The sequence below is a fragment of the Poecilia reticulata genome, linkage group LG8, assembly GCF_000633615.1.
Source record: "Poecilia reticulata strain Guanapo linkage group LG8, Guppy_female_1.0+MT, whole genome shotgun sequence".
Lineage (NCBI taxonomy): Eukaryota > Metazoa > Chordata > Actinopteri > Cyprinodontiformes > Poeciliidae > Poecilia > Poecilia reticulata.
The window spans coordinates 13,792,427-13,816,175 of NC_024338.1; the positions used below are offsets into that span (position 1 = coordinate 13,792,427).

General features: G+C 39.4%; 2 protein-coding genes across 4 annotated transcripts in view; one reads left to right on the forward strand and one right to left on the reverse strand.

Moving 5' to 3' along the window:
* Positions 1-774: 774 nt before the first annotated feature.
* LOC103468774 (uncharacterized) lies at positions 775-6,487 on the forward strand. 2 transcript variants are annotated; one of them, XM_017306083.1, is made up of 14 exons: positions 776-1,188; positions 1,350-1,459; positions 1,907-2,035; positions 2,118-2,172; positions 2,274-2,354; positions 2,441-2,528; positions 3,202-3,228; positions 3,418-3,489; positions 3,567-3,629; positions 3,937-3,993; positions 4,084-4,146; positions 4,477-4,545; positions 4,840-4,939; positions 5,035-6,486. In XM_017306083.1, the coding sequence occupies exons 1-14, from the start codon at positions 1,113-1,115 to the stop codon at positions 5,077-5,079; spliced, it is 1,035 nt and encodes a 344-aa protein (XP_017161572.1). In that variant the 5' UTR covers positions 776-1,112; the 3' UTR covers positions 5,080-6,486. The 2 variants fall into 2 exon arrangements, with proteins under 2 accessions (XP_008414291.1, XP_017161572.1); XM_008416069.2 differs by lacking the exon at positions 3,937-3,993 and having other exon boundaries at positions 775-1,188; positions 5,035-6,487.
* Positions 6,488-17,608: 11,121 nt separating this feature from the next.
* adgrl1a (adhesion G protein-coupled receptor L1a) overlaps positions 17,609-23,749 on the reverse strand; it is a 103,994-nt gene continuing 97,853 nt past the window's right edge. For both annotated transcript variants that reach the window (XM_008416068.2, XM_008416067.2), the window contains 3 exons: positions 21,659-21,781; positions 19,362-19,379; positions 17,609-19,257 (listed from right to left, as the gene is read on the reverse strand). In XM_008416068.2, coding sequence (XP_008414290.1) covers positions 18,344-19,257; positions 19,362-19,379; positions 21,659-21,781 — 1,055 coding nt within the window. In that variant the 3' untranslated portion in view covers positions 17,609-18,343. The remainder of the gene's footprint in view (positions 19,258-19,361; positions 19,380-21,658; positions 21,782-23,749) is intronic.

Below are 23,749 nucleotides of genomic sequence, written 5' to 3' on the forward strand. Positions count from 1 at the left end.
AAATCAAGGCTGCTGGAAAATAACCTTCTACCTCATGCTGAAATATTTTACAGTCTTTAAGGGATTTACCAAGTTTACCATCCCTCTAACCCGTAAATGAAATTACATTGACCCAAAATGGTTTAACCTTACATGCACAACTATTCTAATGTGGTCATCGTTTTTATACCTTTTCTTGCTAAATGACGATAAAATCATCAAGAAATGAGAACACATTTCTTTGACCTTCATCACTTGAATGATTTATGCCCATGTAAGACGGACACTTGGCATTAGCATTTGGAAGCCTGTTTCTGATATGACCTTGATATTAATATTATTAGAAGAAGGTAAAAGAGAAAGCTGGAGGAACTGAGTGGAAGAAGCCCATGTTGTCAAGGAGACAGAAAGAAGCCCGTACTGAGTTACACAGATTGTCTTCTGTCTTTTCTCAGTGGACCAGAAAAGATGCAATCTCAGTGAAGCGTATTGGACCATAGAAACTTCTGCTCTATCTTTGCTGTGAGCACATGCACTTGTGGGTGTGTTTCTGAAAAAAAGAAACAACACTGGACTCAACGAGTACTAAGAGTTAACCATTCCTAAATTTTGGAAGAGATATCGACTGACCACACACGTTTCCCTGAAGGGTGTAGAAATACAAACACAACATCAACTGAATCATTATTGATTTAGATTTGTCCTACTATCTGATAAAACGTGTCACAAGCATATACAATTCGTTCTGCTAAACAAGGTATGTAAGGAGCTACAGGGTTTGTATCTTTGACCTTGTTTCTACATCTCTGACCCACATGACAAGGGCCTCCCCTTGTGTCTGGTGTGTAAAACAGCAAGAGCATTAGGAAGTGAAACCGTGTTATTTCAGCGTGCTGTCATAATAGCGGCATAAAACGTCTCTTTACACATACCAGTGTAAGTTTTCAGCTAAGTTCTTTCTGGGATTCATCTTCTTGGTGATCTGCTATCTGTGTAAAACTGTGCTGTCATAACTGACCAAGAATAGAAAAATTATTATATTTTCTAGTATAACCTGAAACAAAAAAGGAAGAGAATTTTTAGCACTTCCTTGTTTGTGGAGGTTCGCGGAAGAGTTCTCGTGTGGCGCAGATATGAAATCCCAAATATTTGACAAGATCTCTGTCCTAATCCTGTCTGTGTGTTTCCGACTCATATCTACTACATCAGGTAAGATTTAGAACTTCAGAAACAACTACTTTTAACCTGATTTTGATTTGTTTAACGTCTATTTGATGATGTAATTGCACTGCGTCATCTGGGTAAATTACTTCCTGTTTTTTACTGTATGACTTATAAAAACTCTCTACCATTTATTTGGTTTCTTACAGAATGCACATTAAAAACTATAATGTGTTCTGAAATCCTCGTTACTGAGGGATTTAGATATGAACATGAATGCCCACAAGGAAGCGAATATTCGGTCGAAGGAAACGATAAGGTGCGTCTGTGTGTATTTCAGCTCCATTTCACTCCATGTTCTGATTTAAATATTACTTTTGCCAGAGATATTGTAATCTTTATCAATTCTTTTGTCAGAGATATTGTAATCTTTATTAATTCTTTTGTCAGAGATATTGTAATCTTTATCAATTCTTGAAAGAGAAAGTGAAAACCACACCCGGTTGTGCTCCTTGTATATTATGGGATACAGTTTAACCCTTAAGTTGTTATGATGACCTCATAGGCCCATTGACTGACCTGTAATGTTTTTGAGGATGACAGTTAAGGGATTAAAATATGACTCTGAGGTTCCGGACACTTACTTTTTAGGCTTGAATCATTGTGAAGCAGTTTGTAACTTTTATATCTATGACAGGTGCTATATGAATAAATTTACTGACTTACTTTATTACTTAGTTGAAAGTATTTTTTATTTTTTTTACAGATGAATTTCGGTTCTGCTGATCTACGCGAACAGGTGTTTAACTTTGTTTCACCAGTAGTGAAAATGGATAACCATTCAGTGATCACAGACGACTGCCAGGATCTTAACATTACATGTACACGTTTTACTGTAAGTTCATTTTGACCATAGTCTTTAAGAATGGGGAGTAAATATCCTAAGCTCTCTCAAAATTAAGTTTATTTTTCTACAGGAAAACCTTAAAAAACTTGCCGGAGAAAAGTGTGTGAATTTCAAATCCATCCCTGGTGAGATCCAAAAAAATACTTTTTATTAACATCAAAGTTATGTGAAAGACTATTACTATGCTATCTATAGGAAAATAATTATAAACATACAACTTCTTAAGCTTCTCAAGAAGAGAAATTTCCACCGGGGAATCTTAGTGTGAGTCCTCCGCCACCAACCCAGGGTCAAAGCAACCTTACATGTGAGTGAAAGCCAAACATCTGACTTTGTGTTTCTTTCTTTGATCTGTTCAACATTTTTCACCTTATTTTTTTCTGTCACCTATAGGGACTGCAGCTCTGGTGATTCTACTTGTTGTGATTCTACTTGTTGTCTATGGACTAATCTCATACTACTGCTGGAAAAAACATAAGGAGTGAGTCAATTTCCCTTTTTGCATGTCTAAATCGGTAAATTCAGTAAGTTTTTTTTTATTTTTTTACAAAAGATCTTTATTTTTTTAAGTATTGCCATTGTCTTAGCACTACAAATGTAGCACTTGTAGTAGCCCCCTGAAGGCCATAAATTATAAATTCTGTTAGAAATTAACATTTAAGTTTCAGGTCAAATTATGAAATCATGTCATTTTTTTAACTAAACAGTCAAAACATTACAAAACATATCAAAGCGTTTCAGATCTAAGTTTTATTTTCATGCCCATGCTCAGGTTTCAGTGAGGAAAACTGAAACCTTTGCTGCTTCCCTTTTTTTTTTCTTTCGGGCCTTAATTCATTCTCACTTCTATTAGAATTCTCCTTGAGAACTGCCATCTTGAATCACCGCCGCTGCCATCTGTACTGGATGTCAAGGGAAAATTACTTCCAAACGGCTGCTGTGTTGATCTCACTGCATAAAATACATTTAGAATAAATACAAGTAGGCGTAGGAGTTGGACTTTTCCTGTAGATCATAAAAACCAAATGTCGATTTTAAAAATTGAGGAGATGGGTCCTAACTGAATTCACTCATTCATATATTTACAACACAGTGGTAATAATTGATTGGTGAATTTCCTCAAGGAATCAACAAAATGTTGTGATCTTTTTCAGAGGTGGGATATTCAAGTGTCTCCAAAGGTAAGCCTTATTATTAGCATGTTTCACCACTTTTGTCTAAATTTAAGAAATATACTACAATCAGTAAGTTGTAGTTACTTAAGAAAGGGAATTTTTATCTTTAAATTGAGTTACATCCCTTGCAAAAGTTATTCTTTACTAGTTCGGTTAACTTATTTTAGCTGTTAATGCTTTTCAACTCCTCTTAAGAAACCAAGAAGGAAGTGGATTCCCAATGGTTCCAGGAGGAGACGTAGAGGGACAAAACAACGCTGATGTCAGGTAAGCTGACATTGGAAACTACTTTCAGAGGAGATCAGCGAAGGTAGGAACTTACTTCTTTATTCTGGACATTACAGGAATGGAGAAGATCCACGTGGATGTGGTGAAAGTGACCGAGACGCACTTCAAAGTGCTGTGAGGTTAGACTGATGCCTTTGCAGTTGACCCCTTTTTTCTTACCTTGTTTGTCAGGATTGACAGAGAGTGTCTGTAAGCTCATAAACATCACGGAGTCTGGACTTTAATCTGCTAAAAGCTATCGATTCTTTAGGTGATGCCAAAGCTCCTCAGATCCCCGTTTCTTGAAAAGGTTCACTTAACTCAAAATGGATTATTAAAATTAGTCACATTTGCAATTCAGTTTAAACTGATGTGTCGCTTTACCTGCACAGCTTCTGAACCAGCCGTTTATGCATTGCTAAATTATGTTTAATATCTGTATCGTAGTGGAAGCAAGGGCTCTCCTGATACCACCACTCCATCCGATCACAACCCAATGAACAGGTGCGCTTTAAATACCATAATGTGTTTATTATTGATTCCTTTATTTATAGCTTGACAGCCTGACCTGAAAATAGCTATTGTGTGTGTCAGCTGTAGAAACATGAACGAGGAGCCAGGCGGAACAAATGGAACTAAAGGAGGAGGAAATAAGAGGTATGTTTTAAGTGAACAGATACAGTTAACATCTATAAATGCTGGACAATGTAAATATGTCCAACTATTATTTCACTGTGGCTCAGAGTGTAACAGTCAGAGAAACGCAAGTGAGCCACAAAGGAATAAGTTTAGCTGCGTGTGAGAGGGAAAAAATAACAGAGTGTGAAGCAGAATGAAAAGCAGAACAAGATAAAATAGCCGACCACGATGAACAAATCTGAAACATTTTTGATGTGGTCAAACAAAGTGACCTGTTGTTCTCACACCTTGTTGTGTTTCTGTTTCTGCCTGATAAATGATAATCGCCGACTACCTCGCCGTGATCAGGGAGCTGCATGGCGGAGGGGCTGCTGCTCATCATCACGCTGAAGAACAACCACTGCTGCCAGATCAGCGGTGAGGCTGCCACTCGCCGTGTCTGTCGCACCTTCAAATGTGTGACCAAAGAGAAACCTAGGACATGTGCCAGTTTTTAGTCTGCCACACATGTTTTTCTTCTTGATTTGGCCCTGCTGCTACTCAAGATTCCAAGAGGGAAATTTAAGTGCTTCTCTCCACCCTGCCAGTATCACACATACTAGTTTAAACTTTTGAACTTCTTATCTCTGCTTAGAAAAATGCCGAATGCCGCATGTTGCTGTTATTTTTGCTGCATCTCAAATCTCAGTTGCATTTTGTGTTTATCTCCAGAGCTGCCAATGGAGATTTCAACAGGTTTTCCGAAGACGTGGCTATTGTGAACGAGCTTAGCTCCAACCAGGACCCAGTCAGCAGACCCTCTGCAACACCAGTACGTCAAGAAATCCTCATATTAACGTTTTAATGTTAAAATGTTCTTGTTTTGCTGTTGTTTTCTAACTAAATGTTTATTAATTTTTTTTGCAGAATGCTGACGTGGAGTCAACACACCCTGAAAAAACAACAAATTAATTATAATAGATAAATATGACGTACTATATATGTATAATAATAATAATAATAATAATAATAATAATAATAATAATAATAATAATAATAATAATAATAATAATAATAATAATAATAATAACATCCCTGTCACTATGTGAGACACTTCCTGACATGACCTTTAGGCTTAAGTGCAGTTATTTTATCAATTTCACACACACAAACACACACACCTTTTGTCTTCAAAAAAATCTTTAATAATCAAAAGATGTGTGTCAAATGACTTGAAAACAAATTCAAGCATTTAAATGTGCTTGTTTCTATTATATTCGGAAGATTTGAAAATTATAACTATCTTAACAACCGTTTCAGGTATCTTACCCTGGTTGTCATGGCAATTATCTATATGATTTTCATGCAAGAAAATCTTGACTGCTGAACTTAGCCAAAGGAGTGGGTGAACTACGGATATGTCAGGAGTGTACCACATATGAGGGCTAGAGAAAAACATGTTTCACTATATAAAACATATTATGAATATGTACAGCTAAACTAAAGATATGTTTAAAATAAATATGTCGGTATTGTATTTCAGTTAAACCCAATATCATATATTCCTGGCAGATTCGGGTTGTCACATTTATTCTCAAGGAAAGGAGTAATATTTTAGTGCCAGATTCCAGATATAAATCCAACAGGTAAAGATTAGGGTGATGGCAGGGAGGCTCCCAATCTTAAAGACTTGGAGCTCCTCACCAAAAAGTAAATTGTAAAAATACCAGCAGAAAAAAGGCAAAAATCTGGTCATGCAAAAAATTCATAATAATGTTTTTGTTACTGTAACAGTTTATTGCAAATGCAAATCACTTTTACAGGCTGTTTTTTATTTTATTTTTATAAAATCACATGAATTAATATTTTAATATTGATCCTCCTTTTACATTGTTATTGGGATGTCTGCCTCTTTTACTGTCAGAAATCTTTTGATTAAATGAACATAAAATTATTTTACATATGAATCTGCCAGGTTAATAATTATGTATGTATGCAAGTATGTATTCTGTGTCACAGTTACAAACTAACTGTATACAATAATCCTTATACTGTTATGTTTTTTCTTTTTTGTCTAATAAATATTGTTTTACATTTCTTGTGCAAAATATCCTGTCAACGAATCATGTATATACTTTATACTAATTAAGTAGTGAGGCATTTTTTTGTGTGTAACTGCATCATTCTATCTTAATTAGTTCTGTTGCATCCATTATCACTTTTATTACTGTAATCTCTTGCCTTTCAAATCTTAAATAAATTTGTTTTCTAATGGATCTCACTGCTTGATTATCGCCGTTCTTCACCGTTTTTTGTTACACTCCAGTTTTTACCACAAGGTGGCAGTAAAGAGTCACGCGGCGTGAATCACTGAGGAACGTGGTCAACACTGATTCGCCTTTTATAGCTTTGATTGAGTTATGCAAATGAAATTGTGTTTTTATTCCGGATTGCAGAAGAATCTCAAACTGATTTCGGATTTCTATCATCAGTCACTGGGAAAGTAACAACATGCTTTTGTTGGAGGAAAAAATAAAATAAAATAAATAAAATCCAAATCGCAGTGCAGTTGATTGGCTATTGTGTGATCCCTCTGTGCAATCAGGGAGTGCGTTTGGGTTGGTCTCTGTATTCTCATACTGTAAAGTGCTCAGGCCTAACCAATAAAGGGGCTGGAAGTGTGCCACACATCACTTGGTAATTCAAGTGTTAAATGCTGTATGTCACAGGCTGGTTGCTCCTGTGGCTTGATGTATGGTAGTAATTACATTCATACACAAACACATAAGGGCTCATGCTGAACTTAATACATCTCCTCTCTATCTCCTGGGATCTGCTGACAGTCGCTGTGAGCCCCGGTTTGTCAACGTCTGACTCTATTTTAAGCTTCCCTAAATGTGCAGTGACCTTGAAAAAGACCCCTTTTTTTTACTTTGAGATAGTTTGAATGCCAGGAAGTGAGCATGGCAGGGGTTGCAGGCTTTGTTGCTCATGTTGGATATTTTTTGTATTTTTTGCAAGAAGGTGCTACAGTTGCACTGGTGAAAAGAGGGTGATTGAATGGTCAATGCCTCCAAGCCTCGTCTCCTAGGGAGTGTCAGGGAAAGGACATGAACAAGGCAGGCCTGATGCATGGATAGGTGCAAAACATACAGTTCCTCTTTACTATGTGGTATGGCAAAGTGTTTGATTGCATCAGTGTTTTTTTTTTTTTACATATATTTGGTTGCAGCTAATTTTTAGACTTTAGTGAATTAGCTATCGATCGTCCAGCTAAGAAATAAAATGCAGTGAGAGCTGAACTCCAATCAAAGAGCGAAGATGAGGGCGAAGGAAAGCTGCAATACATATGATCTAATGAGTCATTCCTAACTGATCTAGCTGATCCTAATTTTTTTTATTCTTACCCTGGAGAGTGCTGCTGTGCACTACCTTGGCAAATGGCACACAAATGGTGTTGCAATGAGAAATCAGTAATCTGCACTCACAGTGCAGTTATTAAAAGATTACATGAGGGATCACACCACACAGTATGATTAATTAACCTTGACTGATGCTTTAGAAAGCCGAACACAGCAGAGTAATTATCCCCACAGGTCTGTGTGTACCTATACAAACATATATGAGATGCTCTGAAAGCGCCATGATAGCTTTCACTCAGGGTTATTTTTGTTAAGCAAAGCTCTGCTCAACCTGCCCTTCAGGAGCCGAAAGCTGTCTGACATTTTCCCCAATGTGCTTCTCTTTACGTGCCTATGATCACTTTACGGCGTGTGCTTTGCACACAGATCATTGTTTGAGTATAATCCTCATCCCTACCACTTGGTCAAATCTGCCTATGCACGCTGCGTGGCTCATAGGCGTGCTGACTCAGGGAGGAAATGAGCTGCTTTGGCTTCAGTACGCCGTATCCCACGGTGTTCCAGCGAACGGCACAATGCAGTTTGGGCCGGCTGAAAAGGCCAATGAATTAAACATAACCTCTGGGTGTAAAGATAACTTTTCAAATCCGGTTCGCATTGTGAGGCGGGGATATTAAAGTTAATTTTAATACAGAATTGCAGAGAATTAATTATAACTTTGGGTGGTTATTACCTTTTTATCACTCTGGCACATAACAAGCACACAAGCAATTAGGGTGCGTCAGCTCGCGACTACATCCACATTAGCACAAAATATTTTACACCGTTGGAGCGTCTCCAAAAACATGCCTCAAGCGTCACGTGTATGTTTTTTATTATTGTGTTCTGACGCAAGGTCGGTCTGACCTGCAATGATAGAAACCCTCCCAGAAAACTGTCCCTTTGGCCCAGACTGCGAGGAGGAAATGATCAAATGAGAAATGGTCAGTAGTATGAAAACAGATTCAGAAATACACTCAAAATCATGTTTAAAAAGGAAATATTAAAAATGATCTTAAATATATTACGTTTAAAACTAGGTAAAGACTTGACACTTTATTTATTCAACAAAAAAAGAGCTAAAACAGTGCTGCAGAATGTCAAGAATAACTGATATCCTGTGATTGATTATCATACAGATCTTGTTTATTTCCTGTAACTTGAAGAAATCATTATCATCATGACCCGATCAGCCTCTCACATGTTGGCTGCGGAGCGATTCTAGCTTGGCGTACTTCAGTGTTGCTGAGAATCAGTTCACGCCGCGCTCTAAAGGTCTAATTCCAGAATATTAATTAAAGTCTGGACTTTGAGTGGGTCATTTGCAACACCTTGTTTGTTTTCTTTCCAAGCCATTCAGTGGGAGATCTGTGGCCATGTTTGGGATAACTACCCTGTTGCATGACCTAATTTCAGCTAAGTCTCAGCTGCTGGGCAGATGGCCTCAAATTTGACTAGAGCATTTACATTTGCAGAGACTTTAGGGATTCAGACTGTTTGATTATAGCCAACACGGCAAGACAAGTGCCATGGTATAATGCCTTGTGTTTGGTGAAATGTTTGTTTTTTTCTGTTCTCTGGACAGTTTTCTAGAATTCGTATAGTTTGTTCAAATGCAACTTTGGAAATACAAGCTGTGCTACTATTTTCCGTCCCAAATGAAAAGCCTTTCCCTTTTCACCAGTTTCCACTATTCTTTATTTGCACTCTAACGATCTGTAACAGTTGACCTTCAAACAGAAGCTGCTTAGAAGTCTAAATATAGGGTCAACTTGCTGTGATGTCCACGGGTATTAGGTATTTCAGCTGTTCCCAGTTAATTAATAATGTTGCTGATGAAAGAATAACAACCGCAGATTGGAAGGAAATTACCTCATAATCATCCTCTTATTGACGAGATGCAGCATTTGTTTTCCTCCGAGACCGATGGTGGCATGTTCCCTCTTTGACTTTGTGTTGTCATTTAGAAAAGCAAACCACCAAAATTGCTTTCATGGAGGCACTTATGGCCTCTAATGATCACTTAATTAAGTGCTTTTGATTAGCATGACCTGGCTGCTACTTACCCATTTATGGAAAAGTAAAAGAGTGTGGTGATTTCTCACATCCTGCTGTGGAATGGAATATGTTATGAGTTGTGTAACTGAGGATATGGTCACTTAATGTTATAAATTGAACCAGACCAGATTATTTTAAAAAAAAAAATGTATTTCTTGGTATGCAAAACCTTAGATTTAAAGATTTACTTGCTTTTTAACATGATTGTACATATTCACACAAATTTCCCACACAACAGAAGACGACAGATTGTCCTAGAAACATTGCTATCGATAGAATCCCACTGCACCTAGTGCTCATATATTCTGTCATCATGAGAACAAACTAAACTTATTCTATGTATTTAAGCGTTACCTGCATATTTAATACTGACCAGATATAATACAAGCATGAATTTATGCCTTCAACTCCGGCGACATCCGTTCCCAATTAACAGATTCTGAAAGCAAAGTGTAAAAAACAGATAATTATGCCCGATGACAGGAATAATTATCACTGACAAGTGAAAATCCTGTTTAAACCTTTTTAGTCAGCTATTTTCTGACCCAGATCTTTACAGTGTTCATGTAGAAGGATTTTCACTGATATTTCTAAGTTACACAATGTTGAGAACAATTTTTTTTTCAACGTCATATCTAAATTTAACATGCATTTAAATATTGCATAAATATACTCTGAGTACATACAAAAAGCTGAAAGGAAAAAAAAAATAAAGAAATTAAGGGAATCAATCCCTTAGCAGCAATTGTTCCTTAAATCTAATAATGGACCTTGGTGGAAACACCTGTAAGCATTTGTGTTAACTAGCAACGCTTTTTTGCATTACTGTGGAGAAAACATGGCCCACTTGCAATTCAGCTGAACTGAATACTTTTTGAATGTGAAAATGCTGTTTAAAGGTTAGAGTTTGTCTAGGCCACTCCAAAATCTTTGTTTCATTCTGGAGACATTTGGGTCAGCAGGTGAGCTTCGGATCAAAGTTCTGCTGCATAACCCAACGGGTTCGTGAGTCTTGTTATGACTAGCTGCTGCCTGAACGGTCTTGCTCCAGGATTTTCTGGGAGAATTCAGGCTTCCATCGATTACAGCATATCATCCAGGACTCAAAGAAAAGTCAGACCTTCACACTACCACCACCAAGTTTAGGAGTTGGTATGATGCTCTCCTTCTGAACTACTGCTCGTTATCCATCAATTTAAACTTCCTAAATGCTCCACCACGTCTCTTTAGTCCATGTAATGTTATACTAAAGTTATTGGGCCTCATAACAATCATTTTGGAGGGGAAATATATGAGAGGGCTTTTTGTTATTTTTGGTCAGCAGTAGTTTCGGTCTTGAAAATCTCCTTATGAATGTAGATTTTGCCCCGTCTCTTTCTTATTGCTGGATCTCGAACACCCTGAGGTCTGCAGGGCTTCAGATGTCGTTCTGGATTCTTCTTTGATATCCTGAAATAGTCGTTATTGTGCTCTTGGTGTAATTTGGTTCTGCAATGTTCTGAAGCGTCTTTGGATTGGGGCGGGGTAATGTGGTTCTAGTTAGGGGAGTTCTTGATATTACAGCTCAGACAACGATCAACCAAGGTGTAGCTAACCACAGTCTAGCTGATCACAAGTAATTCATGATTTCACAAGGGACGCAATTATTTTCTAACACAGAACCAAGATGGTGTCAAAGGCTTTTTTTTCTCATTGGAAATGACAGTTTCATTTCAATAGTACTTTTTGTATTTACCATGGTTTTCTTAGTCTGCTTTTAAAATGTGTTTAGTGATCTGAGAAATGCTAATTTTACAAAAGTCAAACAAAAGAAAGATGTAAGGGCAAATACTTTGTCACAGCACTGCATACAAATAATCAGTCCATTGTTGCATCTGAACATTTTCAGAGGGATGATTGTTTGTTCACCGAGTCCCCTAATGAAGCTCTTTGAATTATTCAAGAATGAAAAAAAATGTCATCTTAACGCAGATGATCAAAACTGTTGCGTGTGCAACAGAGACGCTCTCCCAAGTCAAACTCAGCCTTCAAATCGTTTGCTGTTAGTCCAAGTCAGGTCTCAAATCAAACGAGTAAAATTAACATTCCTGAATCGCATCACACATGGCAAGAGTTTCTGTTAATCATAAATTTAAATGATTAACTTCAAATCCTTACTGTACCTCTTGAATGTGTTTGGCTAAAGAACAGGGCTTTTCCAAAAAAAAAAAAAAAAGGAGCAAAATAATTTTAGAAATGTGTCTGGAAATAGCAAACGCTGAAAGAACAAGCTGAAAAGGAGGGAGTTTAGTGAGGGGGCGGAGGGGAGGGGGGGCACTGTCCCAAAAGTAAGCGCAGCAACAATTAAAATTACTATGTATGCGATAAAAACAGAACAAAACGAGGAGAACGTAAATATCATTATCAGGACACATTGGTGGGTGCAGGAGTAAAAAGTATGAAGCACGGGAACAAGAAGACCTGACTGAAATGCTAGCGGACCTCAAGAAATTATTCATATTTTGCTTAGAAACAATCTGGAGGATTATAATTCTGTCTGGGAGACATATCATTATCATCATCATGAAATTAGAGGGTTTGCAACTATTTAATAGCTCATGACACCTGCTGAATGAATCAAACAAGTCCTTAAACAAGAGAGCAGGCACATCTGTGTCAGAGCTTATTTACTGCGTCTTACTTCCTGCTTGACGGTAAAAACAGATAAACTCAGTGGCAACAAACCATACTTTCTGTGTGCAATATTGACAAGCAGTCATCTGTAAATCATGCACTAACTCAGAAGGGAGAATAATAGTCATTAAATCAAATGATGCACACCTAATGGCTGACTGTGAACCCCTGATTGCATGAATCTTTTCATGAGACTTAGACCTCCAGTTCCAATCAAGTCTTCACACCACAAGTTTAGTCTCAAGTCTTTGTTTTTGTGACTCAAGTGCAGCTTGAGCCTCGGGGCGGATTTGAATTTCCAGTCATTTCTGATCACTTGACAAAGAACCAATTTTAGATTGTAAAATTGATTATTTAATAGCAACTTTTCTCAACACAAACATCAGTGTTCACGTTCTTTGAAAAAAAAACAACAAAGAAGCTAAAGGTAACACAGTTTGGCAGGCATGAAATATCTTCTTAACACCAAAAAATGTGATTTCAGAAGGAAACTTTATCAAGGTGAGTAATTACTGGCTTCACAAAAAGGGAAAATATTCCAGTGAGAACAGAAAGCGTTGAAGGTTAAACTGGAAAAAAAGAAATGTTTAAAAAAAAAATCAATGTAACTGACTCAAAAAAAAAAGCTTTCAGACCTTTTCCATAAAATATTTTAAGACATTCTGTTTCCTTGACAGCACAAATTTAAGGAAATGGCATCTATATATCTAATATGCTGCTGCTCTATTTTTGTAAACATTACACTATAAAATCCAGACCCAGAACTTTTCCCACTTCAGTTTATAAAAGTAGTTTTAGTGGATGAAATATATTTTATTTATAAATCTGGAAAAAGCATGTTTGATCTAGTTTTGACCTTTGCGTGATAAACTGGGCTCATAAAACGACTCAGAAGCCACCAGCTGAGCTTGTGCCACGCTGCACGGCAAAGATTAGACTCTGTCTCCAATCTATTGTTGGTAACAATGTTAACATTTCTGTTGACATTTAATGTAGCCAGAAATCAATGAGAAAATTACCAGTTTATATTTGTTTTTGAAAAACAAAGGGGAAAGATACACAAACTCTTCTGAAATTAATTTTATCGTGTGGCAGTGGATTTGTTTTCCAATATTTTTAAGAAGTCATGTAAGTGACCAAACAATATCTACCTCGTATTCTCTTAGTTACAATTTGATGTGGCGAATTATCTGCATATCAGACACGTCAGCTTGATTATTTTATTCCTAAAACAACTTAAGAGAAAATATTATATTTTAGAACCAGTTATGTCTTGAGAATGTGAAATATAAATAGGTAACTATTAATCTTTCAATTGTTTTTTCAAAGCAGCTGGGTGATTTCATAACCCACTTTTCTATCGCCACAGAGTCACACGAATGAATGATGACATATTTTCATTGTTTTAAACAGATTTTTTCGCCCCTTTGGTAAACAAGAACTTTACAACATGAATATGTTGAATCGATATGTGGCTTCTAAATGGCAACAAAGAAAATGATAAAGTATAGCATAATACAAATATTAAGGAGAGCAACCAGCCAAACACTCAAAGGGACATTGGGTGTTGTTTGTGAGCATAACATTTCTTCATTGTTTTGCCAAGTGTTTTAATATTTATCAGTAATGGTAAAAATCATCAGCTGACATCCATGGGATGCTTCAGTGACATCTCTCTTTAAATATTTAACAATTAGCTGCAGCCTTTTATTTTTTGTTTCCCACAGTAAAATCAATGAACGGGATTTTTTGACTGCAGCTGTTGTCTTTGATTGTATTCTCACTTCCTGTACGACCATCAGATGTGTAGTTTTAGCTTAAAAATAACTTTTATTATGACCAAAACAACATATTATTGCGGGAAAACTAAATGCAAACCAAAGGTGGGTGGTACCTGGTTCCATTTAGTTACATCAACATTAGTAACATGTTGAAACAAATGGACTTCTAGGAGCAGTTTTACTGCAACATGTTTTCTTTATACCTCAGTAGTTGAAGTAATACTACTCTTACTTGAGAACAGTTTCTGACTACTCTACCCAGCCTGAGCTACTTCACTTAAGGACAAGCAAACACATTTTAACCAGAAATGTACCAGACGAATAATATGTTTGCGTCTGGTAAGACCTCTGGTTTGTCAGCAAACTACAATATTCTAATTAAATGTTTCTATCTGCTGAGACTGTTGTGTCATTAGGAGGCCAAGTGCATATACAGGCACTTCCCTTCCCTTTACACTTTAGTTTATTTTGACAGCATTCTGATGTTGTCCCTGGTTTGTCTTTGCTTAGGCCAGGCAGACGGTAGTGTCTATGTGGAGAAGGGTCAGCTGTGTGCGCACACAGTACAGCCCTGGTGAAATCCCCATCTAATTAAAGACAAATCAATCCCCCGGCTGTCTCTGCTTAGCCGCAGCACTTGGAAATCTCTGTGTCAACAGCCTGGGATACTACAGTTCTAACTATTAGAGCACACGTGTTAACTTTGACATTAGCTTTGAATGGGAAATGTATTAGACATCTGCAAACAAAGACCAAAAACAAGAGGATGGAGAACGGTGAATTCTCTGTGGTAAATTAGCACCCACAGAGTTATTATTGTAATCAGAGGTTTGGAGGCTTATGAACGGCAGCGTAACTCCCATTGCGTGAGACACTACCAGAGTCCGTCCAACAGCGTGGGCTGCACACCTTCTGCGGCATAATCACTATCATTTACCGGAGCGCCGCCCTCCTCTGTTTATTGAAATATTAATCTGGGATAAACAAAGCTTTCAACAAAACAAATTAACACTCACAAAGAGGTGCTGTTCTAATGCAGTCTATCGAGATAGATATTAAAATGCAGATGAGTTTAACAGGAAAAGAAGAGGAGCAGCAAGAATTAGCGTAAGCAGACCCAAGGTGATACAAATTCCTACTTTCCTTTGAGGGGCTGGTTGGGGGTCATCAGTGCAGTGTTTCTCTGCTGAGATCAGCATCAAATACAGCAAAATGAAAGATGGTTGCAATGAGAAAAAGAGGGATTAAGGTAATGATGGCTATCTTTTGTTTACAATTGCTACTACTACTGCTGTGGAATAACTTGTTCTTGCTCCAGTCCTGCACTCAAAAAAAAATAAAAATAAAATACATTCAGTGGTCTTCATTTCTGTGCCACAGGATCTCCACTTCAGCAGTCCATCACCGTGGCAAACCAGACCACAAGAGCAGATCTTCTAATTTTTAAAACCTGTAATCACTGAGAGTTCACAAGTTCAGTTGCATATCCAGGTCATGTTTAATCAAACGAGTACCGCAGACATTCCCCCTACAGCTCAAGTGATGGTACCGGTGGCTCCTTTTTTTAGCTTCATTTTCCTCCGCAGCCAGTACAATGGTACTTAGGTGAGTAATTAGAATAACCTGAAGAAATAATAGTAAATCCTTGTAATCCCTTGTCTTTATCTGTCTTTAACCCCTCTCTCTCTTTCAGCCCCAGGAGCCGCAGCTAAAAGCTGTCCTTTGGGTTCTCTTTAGAAGTGGGACACTGAGGTCCCAGCCAAATGTCACACTGTGGTAGACGCGTCTGTCTTCTCTTCAAATTGTGTCATCGCACCACATGCTTTTTTTTCTTTTTTTTACTTGCTGCAAGTTTGAAAGGATATAGTTTAAAAAAAGAACATAGCGAATAAGTCAGTAGAAACAGAAAATCCAAAACATATGTACACTTCTGAAAAAAAAAACAACATAAAAGAAGGCAGACATTTTTAAAAGGTCAAATGGATTTTAACGATTGACAGGAACCCTTTGAAGCATTTATCATTTGATGGCTAATTTTGCTTCACATCGGGTGGCATATTAGAAACATTCCCCCCAATCAAGTCAATTTTGTTTGTTATTTTCATCTTCTAGCCGTACCTCCCGTCTCTCTAGGCACTCTGACTCTTCCCGTCCTCCTCACTCATGACCACATACTGTAAGAACAATATTCGTCTGAGGTGGAGGAGGAGTAACGGCAACTTTCACAGATGAGTATCTCGCCTTGTGTGATTTGCATTCGATTCTTGTCACGGGGAAAAAAAAAAAAAGCCTGTTGAAGTTGTGTGCGCGATACAGTCTCACACTTAGAAAAAAACTAAAGAAAAATCTGACACAGCACACAGAGTTACATTCACACTTACATGCACACGGACACATGCTCACTGGGAAATAATGAGTTGTCACATAAGGCTCTGGAGTAATGCTGAAACTATCTTTAAGAAACAGCAAAATGCAATATTCTCTGACAGCAAAACAAATGTCATTATTTTACATGCTAAAACCCAAGTTAAAAGTATCTCGTCTGGTTAAATCTTCCAAATAATACAAGAGCAAAACTGAACCGCTTAATGGACGCAGCTGGTCAGCCCGCAACGCTTCAACGTGCTGGTGAGGCACAGAATGACATTTGACCACATCTATCTCGCTTGCCCCACAGCACTATCTCCCCACTGCTTTTGGAAATTCAACCTATAAAATGTCAAAAGGTTAAAAATTAACATGGGATGGATTTTAATCGCACAAACAAATTGTGCCAGAAAATGTTTTTTGTTTCCCTTTTAGATATAAAATAAAAAAAATAAATAAATAAATCATCACATTCTAATCACTCTCGCCTTTTCGTCTGATTTTCTCTCTCCGTTGAATCGATAAGGAATTTCATGGCAAAAAAAAACAAGGAAAAAAAAAAGAAAAGAGTGAGAGATTACGGTCCGGGGGGAGAGAGATAGATAGAGTGTTTCATCCAGGTCACAAAGCATTTTTATTATTTTTCCTTCAACAATTTGTTGTAGTACAAGAAGTAATTTCCATAGTATTTATTATTTTTGTTGCTTTTGATCATCTGGTGTCTGTATTTACATAATAGGAATAAAGTAGATTCATGTGTGGTTTTCTATGTACACGGTTATACCAACTGTCGGTCGGTGTGTCTCTGACGTCTGCAGTCCTGTTTGCCACAAGAACACACAGAAAGTCCGTTTCACTCTAGGCTCTAACAGCAAAGTACAAGGGGAGTGGGGCAGCAATGTGCACTCGCGGCCCCGGGATTTAGAAACTGAATACTCTCTTCAAACAACAGCAAGGCAGTCATTTAACGTTTCAAAGGCCTAAAAAGCAAACAAACAGAGGACAGCGGAGAGCGCCGCCCAGTCTTATGGGTGAAGGCTCTCCAGCTCTGGATGGATGATACAGCACCTCCTCAGTCTCTGTCTCCACCTGTACTCCCCTTCTGTACACTTGTGATTCACAGCGAGACTAAATGAAGGCAACTACACTGAATCAGCTCCCACTGCCTGCTTGGAACAAAAGCTTTTGCTCCCTTTTACTTAAATAGAGTATTGTCTTTGCTTTTTTTTTTTTTTTCCTTGATGTTCAGAAACAAGCACTTCAGGATGCGTGAGTGTGTGTGTGTGTGTGTGACAGAGAGAGAGAAAGAGAGAAAAAGAGAGAGAGAACAAGTGTGTGTGTATTTGCTTTGTAAATGTTCTAGTTTCTGTTCTGGCTCAATAAAATATATTTTTGGCAACAATGAAGAGCTTTCTGTGAGACATTTTAGGTAATAATAGTGTACAATATTCCCTGTCTGCACAGCTAACTACCCCTATCAAATGATGACTTAAAAAAAAAGATCTAAAGATGGTAAGAAAAGGAAATGAGACAAAATATAAAACAATATCCTCATCTCCTGAGGCGGGTCTGAACACATACATTTCTTTTAACAAAGTTTGAAAGTTTTGAAATATCCAAAGGTAACGGGGGGAGTGGATTGGTACATTCAGAGTGCTGGACTTGGCCTTAGGGTACCAAAAACTGGGGTCGCACAGAGGTATCAAAAGCTCTGATGAAAAACACCCATCGCTCATATCCAGACGATGGGGGAGAGTTGACGACAAAGGCTGCATCAGCAGAGTCAGCTGTGACTCCCCCAGAAGCTCAGTCAGTTTTCTCATATGTAAGATAAATAAAAGTCAAGAGAAATAAAGGCAACCAAATAAGCAGAGAGTGGAGACACATGAGAAAGAGAGCGCTCAAAGGAGGCTCTGGTCCTTATGACAGTTTCCAGCCGCCTCCTTCAGGCTCCAGTCACAGGCTGGTGACCAGTTGCATCTGTCCGTCTCCCTCAGTGTGGGCGGGCTCCTGAGCCTGGAGTCCCTCCCCGCTGGGTCTTTGAGGTGGGGCCTGATAGAAGGTCTGCATGGGGGCACCACGAGAACCGAGAGCAGGCCTCCCAGAGCTGTAGTACAGCTCTTCAGGCGGCTGAGCTGAACGCGGCACGACCTCCAGCGGCTCTGGACTGCTGTCGGGGTAGGGAGAGTCCCGCAGGTTGGTGATGCTGGTGTACAGGGAGTCGTGGGCAGGTGAGTCTGGTGCTCGATTGTCTCCCTGCCCACCACCACTCTGACCGCTGTTGCCGAGGCTCTCTGTAAGGTCGGCCGTGTAGCTCTCCGACTCCTCTGGATCGCTCTGGTAGAGGACCGATTGGGCGCGCTGCAACAGCAGGGGTTCTTCCAGAGCTTTGTAAAGCAGCTCTACGTCCTGAGGTGTTCTTTGCCGTCCATCACTCAGAAACTCATCGTCCTCGTCCATGCTGATGGATGGCTCTGGTACGCCCGCGGTTGTTCCCCGACCCACTCCGCAGTGAGGATGTCCCCTGACCAGACTAGCATACGTTCTGTCCCCCGCGTCAGTTCCGGCTCCTCCAGGGCTCCCGCCTACGCCGCCTCGCAGGTTGTTATGGACAAGCTCGGAGATGATCATTTTCTCAAAGGCTGCGGCGTCAGAGAGGTTTCGCCGGGTGCCTCCGCCTCCCAGGGTTTCTGAACTACGAGGGTTGAAAATGGGCGGGGGAGTGTCTCCGCCGCTACCGCTAAGAAAGTCACAGCTGCCGCCACCTCCGCCTGCTGGGCCACTTCGCATGGAGTAGCTGTTGTTGAAGTTACCATTTAGCGGAAGGGTCTCCATTCCACAAGGGTCCCGGGGCTTAGAAAGTGTACTCTCTGCATCCAAAACAGGCAAACAGATTTAGCATTATTTTTTTATGGTGACATTTCAGATAAACGCATAAAAAAAACAGAATCAGGGAAATATTAATTATACTTACTTGGGTCACGGAAAGTTCCTACACATCCCAAAGAAAAGCATGTGGAGCGAACAGACAAAATGAGTGAGAGACTCTCTTGGATAAAACAGAAAGGACAGTTTTGAATCTAAGAGAAGTGAAACAACTGATGGCACGAATGCACTACAGTCTGTTTACTTCATTGTCTGAATATTCCCAACTTTTAACAAATATAACAACACCTGCTGTGTCGCTTTCGCATATTTCTGTTCGGATAAGTTGGAGAAGACACACACACACAAGGGATTAAATGGGCTTGTATCCCATATGCCTCATCACCATGACGCTTAAATTTTCATGGTTTACTGTTACCTATTCTAACACGTTTCAAGCTTAAAAGAAGGCAGATCCCTAATTTTCTGTGTTTACTTGGAAGAATAAAACATTAAGCTCAACGTCTTTTCCTGACTCTGCTTAGGGCTGTGTTTGAACAGTCCTCTGCATATTTAGACTTTAGACACCCACCACTGGCTTTGTGCTGAAAAGAGCATTGAATAAAACAATAACACCTTCATTTCCAACTTTTTACAAGTGTCTAAGTTCTTCAGCAGAAAAGAAATGACCTCTGGCTCCCAAACCGCCTCAATTTCTACAAGAGAAGCAGAGTGCTGAGTGACAGACTGGAGGGAAGGCAGGCAGGAAAAGCATTGCAATACACTGTAACAAAATGCTTCTTGCTAACTCTAACCAACAGTTTCACACACACATTCAAGGCCTTTATTGAAGTTAGATTAACTGGGGAGGTGAAGCTCAGGGCTAACTGAAAATGTAGCAACTGTGCCGTGAATTTTTTTCATACCAGAGAAGTGTGTTGTGCATTTCTAATCTGTGCAGTTTGCTCTGTTGTTCCTGAATAAAATCCACTGCCATCAATTGCCTCCAACCTCAACTAAGTCCACCTGTGAAATAATAATAGGTAAATAATAACCTTCGGTTAGCTATTCATCATCTGGTCCCCATGAACAATATACACATTTCAGGGGTATTTACAGAGTAAAACTGCTTACAGGGCTACCAGAAACCTTTTTCTAAAAAATTATGAGAACCTCCTGAAAATACTGCAAAAATATGATTTAATACAACAAATTTTATGGTTAAGAGCTGTGTTATTTTTATTTTCCAAAAAAATATGATCTTTTTTGATCTCAGGAACAACAACTACAACTCTTGTAGCTACTTTTGTCACCATACATCCAAGCACCCAGTTGGGTTCTGGTAACCTTGAACCCACCAATTCCTACATCCTTGAAAACTGTTAGTAAAATATACAGTGGTACATAATTTACCTGAAAAAAAATGTTTTTTTTTTTGCAGTGATAATTATTTCATGAACTATAGCCCATAAGGGAAAAAAAAACAAAAAACTATGATTTCTTCACAGCAAAGGAAAAGCCACAGTTGGCTGGAAAGTATAAAGTGTGTTCATACTTAAATTTTAATGGCGTACTTTGACTTTAATCAACGGTCTTCTTTGGTGGCGGCGTGGGTAATTAAACATTCTAATGAAGTGCTCACTACGCTCCCTACCACTCTTTTTCAGAAAATGACTTGGCTGCGAGGCCTGTGGCTATCAGGCTTGATACATTGTACAGAGAGGCCCTAAAATATTTAACAGGAGCTCCTCCTCAAACTTTCACATTACACCACCAGGAGTGATGCACAGCGGTTGCAAACTAAGCCATGAACCGGCAGCACCGAGTCACAGCTTTCTTTTAACATTGTAAATATCTGCACATTTGACTAAAGGCATCCAAAAAGAGGAGAGCAGCTCCCATGATGAGCACACATATGACCGACCGTCGTCCAGATGGACCGTCGTCCCCCTCCCCCCCTCTCCCCACAGAACTGATCTGATCCCTTTCTGTGGACACCGTGATTTTAGCCAACTATTTTTGCTGCTTGGGAACAGGAAAACCTTCCTGGAAAAAAAAAAAGCTGGCAGTCACAGCTGTAGCTAAACTTCTAATCAATTTGTGGCTGTTCTCGTGAAGATTCAAGATCTGACCAGATGGCTGGTTAGGCTGTAGGCACTGTTTGGCTCTGTTCTGCTCAGCCTAGTGAATCCGTCTGACAGCTACATAGTCTGGGGAAAGAGAAAGCACACACACACACACATACAAAGAGAAGGCTCCCACACACACACACACACATAAACCCTCAACAGCAGCGAGTGTGCATCTACTATGTCAAACTACTGACAGCAAGAACGACGGCCAGTTGAGCTCATATTGTGCTGTCAAGACTGTCCACACAGACTGAGGTGTTCATGAGGAGCTAACCTGTGGAGTTGAAGACTCCAGGTGAGGGCGGGGTGAAGCTTTCAGCCAGCAGAGTGTTGTAGGGTGAAGTACCAGAGCGGGTCTGTAACACCGGGTTTGTCAGAAGGTGGTTGCCCATGGTCGCTGCAAAGCGCAAACATTTGAAACAAAAAACGAGCACAACCATAAATATCACTGTAAATTTACCCTAAATGCATGCACACGAAAAACAGAGCACCCAATAGGCGCGCCACGGAAACTCAGACTCTAATGGCATCTGAAATCAGAAGAATAGTTACTATTTACTCAGATGGGGTTATTTTCTCATGCCACCTCTTTATAGAGTAATACATTTCGCAGTATTCCCTTCAATTTTTTCGTCTGCTGATTGTAACCTTTGAGCTAAAAGAAAAAGAAAAAGAGAAAAAAAACAATTGAGAGGAAGGGCACTGTTTGGGGGATTGTTTTTCTTTTTCTCCCCTTCCACCTTTGGTTCATGACGATGTAGTCAGATGGGGGGAGAACAGTAATGCATGCCATTATGTAGGCTACGGGTGCAGTCATGGAAACACAGTTAATTTCACAGTGAAATGTGAATGCCACTACAAGACAAATATAATTCAAAGAAATGGCACACTGAGACTGTTGTATAATGCCCATGTATGGCTCCAGCCTGAGGCAACTCGAACAGAAATGCCATGAAATTAAAAATAGGACAGCATGACGGAGAGTCGTCCAAGGCAAAGTGCAACCTTCAGGTCCCCTGCCTACCGTTCATCACATAGCGAGGAAGAAGGGGGATTCTAAAAAAGCAGTAAAAAAAAAAAAATGCACTCACACACAGCTATTTATTTGTCATTTCCCCTCCTGCTACACTTCCTCTGTCCATCTTTCTGGCAGACTGCACAAGCCTGTCTCCTGTTCATTCTCTGGCTTGCGTTGCTGCGATAAATCCACCAACTTTTTCTCAGTTCCTCGCGCCAGGATTTTTTCAAGCATCACCAAATTAGTCGGGATTAGTTGTCTGTGCGTACCTCCTTGTGGGAATATCTTGTAGGGAATTAAAGAAAGTAGCTCAAAGTGTAAAGAAAAGTAGGGCAAGGGGAAGCATGGGATGCTCTCAGTCTGTGTATAACACATAGTTGTTCGGTTTTTTTTTTCTGGACAGATTACTATTGTCAGGAAGAGACTGGTTCATACGGAAGTGCATAGAAGAAATCAAAGAGATCTTAGATGGCAGCGATAACACATCTCTCCTCCAGACTCAGCTCTGTAATTATTTCTCCATGATAGCGTCTTACACTATACATGTCTCCCCAGATGCCTTCCTCTTTAACTTTCTGCCAAACTTCTCTCAGCCGCACAGAAAATAAAGGCTTCACAGCTCATTTGTTTGTGTTTGACAGCACATCATGAAGTGATCCACATAGTACGTCTCCTCCAGGTCTGGTGATTGCTCTATCGCGACAAAAAAAAAAAAAAAAAAAACTCCAGAAACCAACAAACCGAGCCACACAAAGACACAGACTGACATAGACACCTCTCATCTATCCAGCTCGCTCGCAACACACCTCGTCCTCACCCCCTGCCTTGCTCCTGTCTCTCTCCTCAATTAGAATAATTACCCCCTGTTCGCTCACACGCTAATCAGTTCATTAAAAACAAAATGGATGAAATTAGCATAGAGAGTGATGGCTGATTTAGCGACTGCCTCAGTGTCATGATCAACACCGACCCTCCCCACCTTAAAAAACGAGTCTGGAACCTGAGCCAACCTAGATCATCTCGGCGCCACTGATTGCAGCTGCAGTGACGCCGTCATTTGCAAAAGGCTGCGATAATCTGCGACGCCGGCGTCTCATGAGTTTTTTAATTTTTTTATGCCGGGCTGAAAAATTCTTTCAACTTTAGATAGGAAGACATTATAGGAAGCTGAGTTAGTCAACTTGAAGAAAGAAGACTCTATTAGAAGCAGGTTTTAGAAGTGTTTCCGCTTTATCTGGTAGGTGACAGAGATGCTATTAACTTCAAAGTTGGACTACTTCGTAGCAACAATACTCAGGTAAGCTGTGGCATCAAAATGATTCCAACTTTGGATACTAAGAGGTCTAA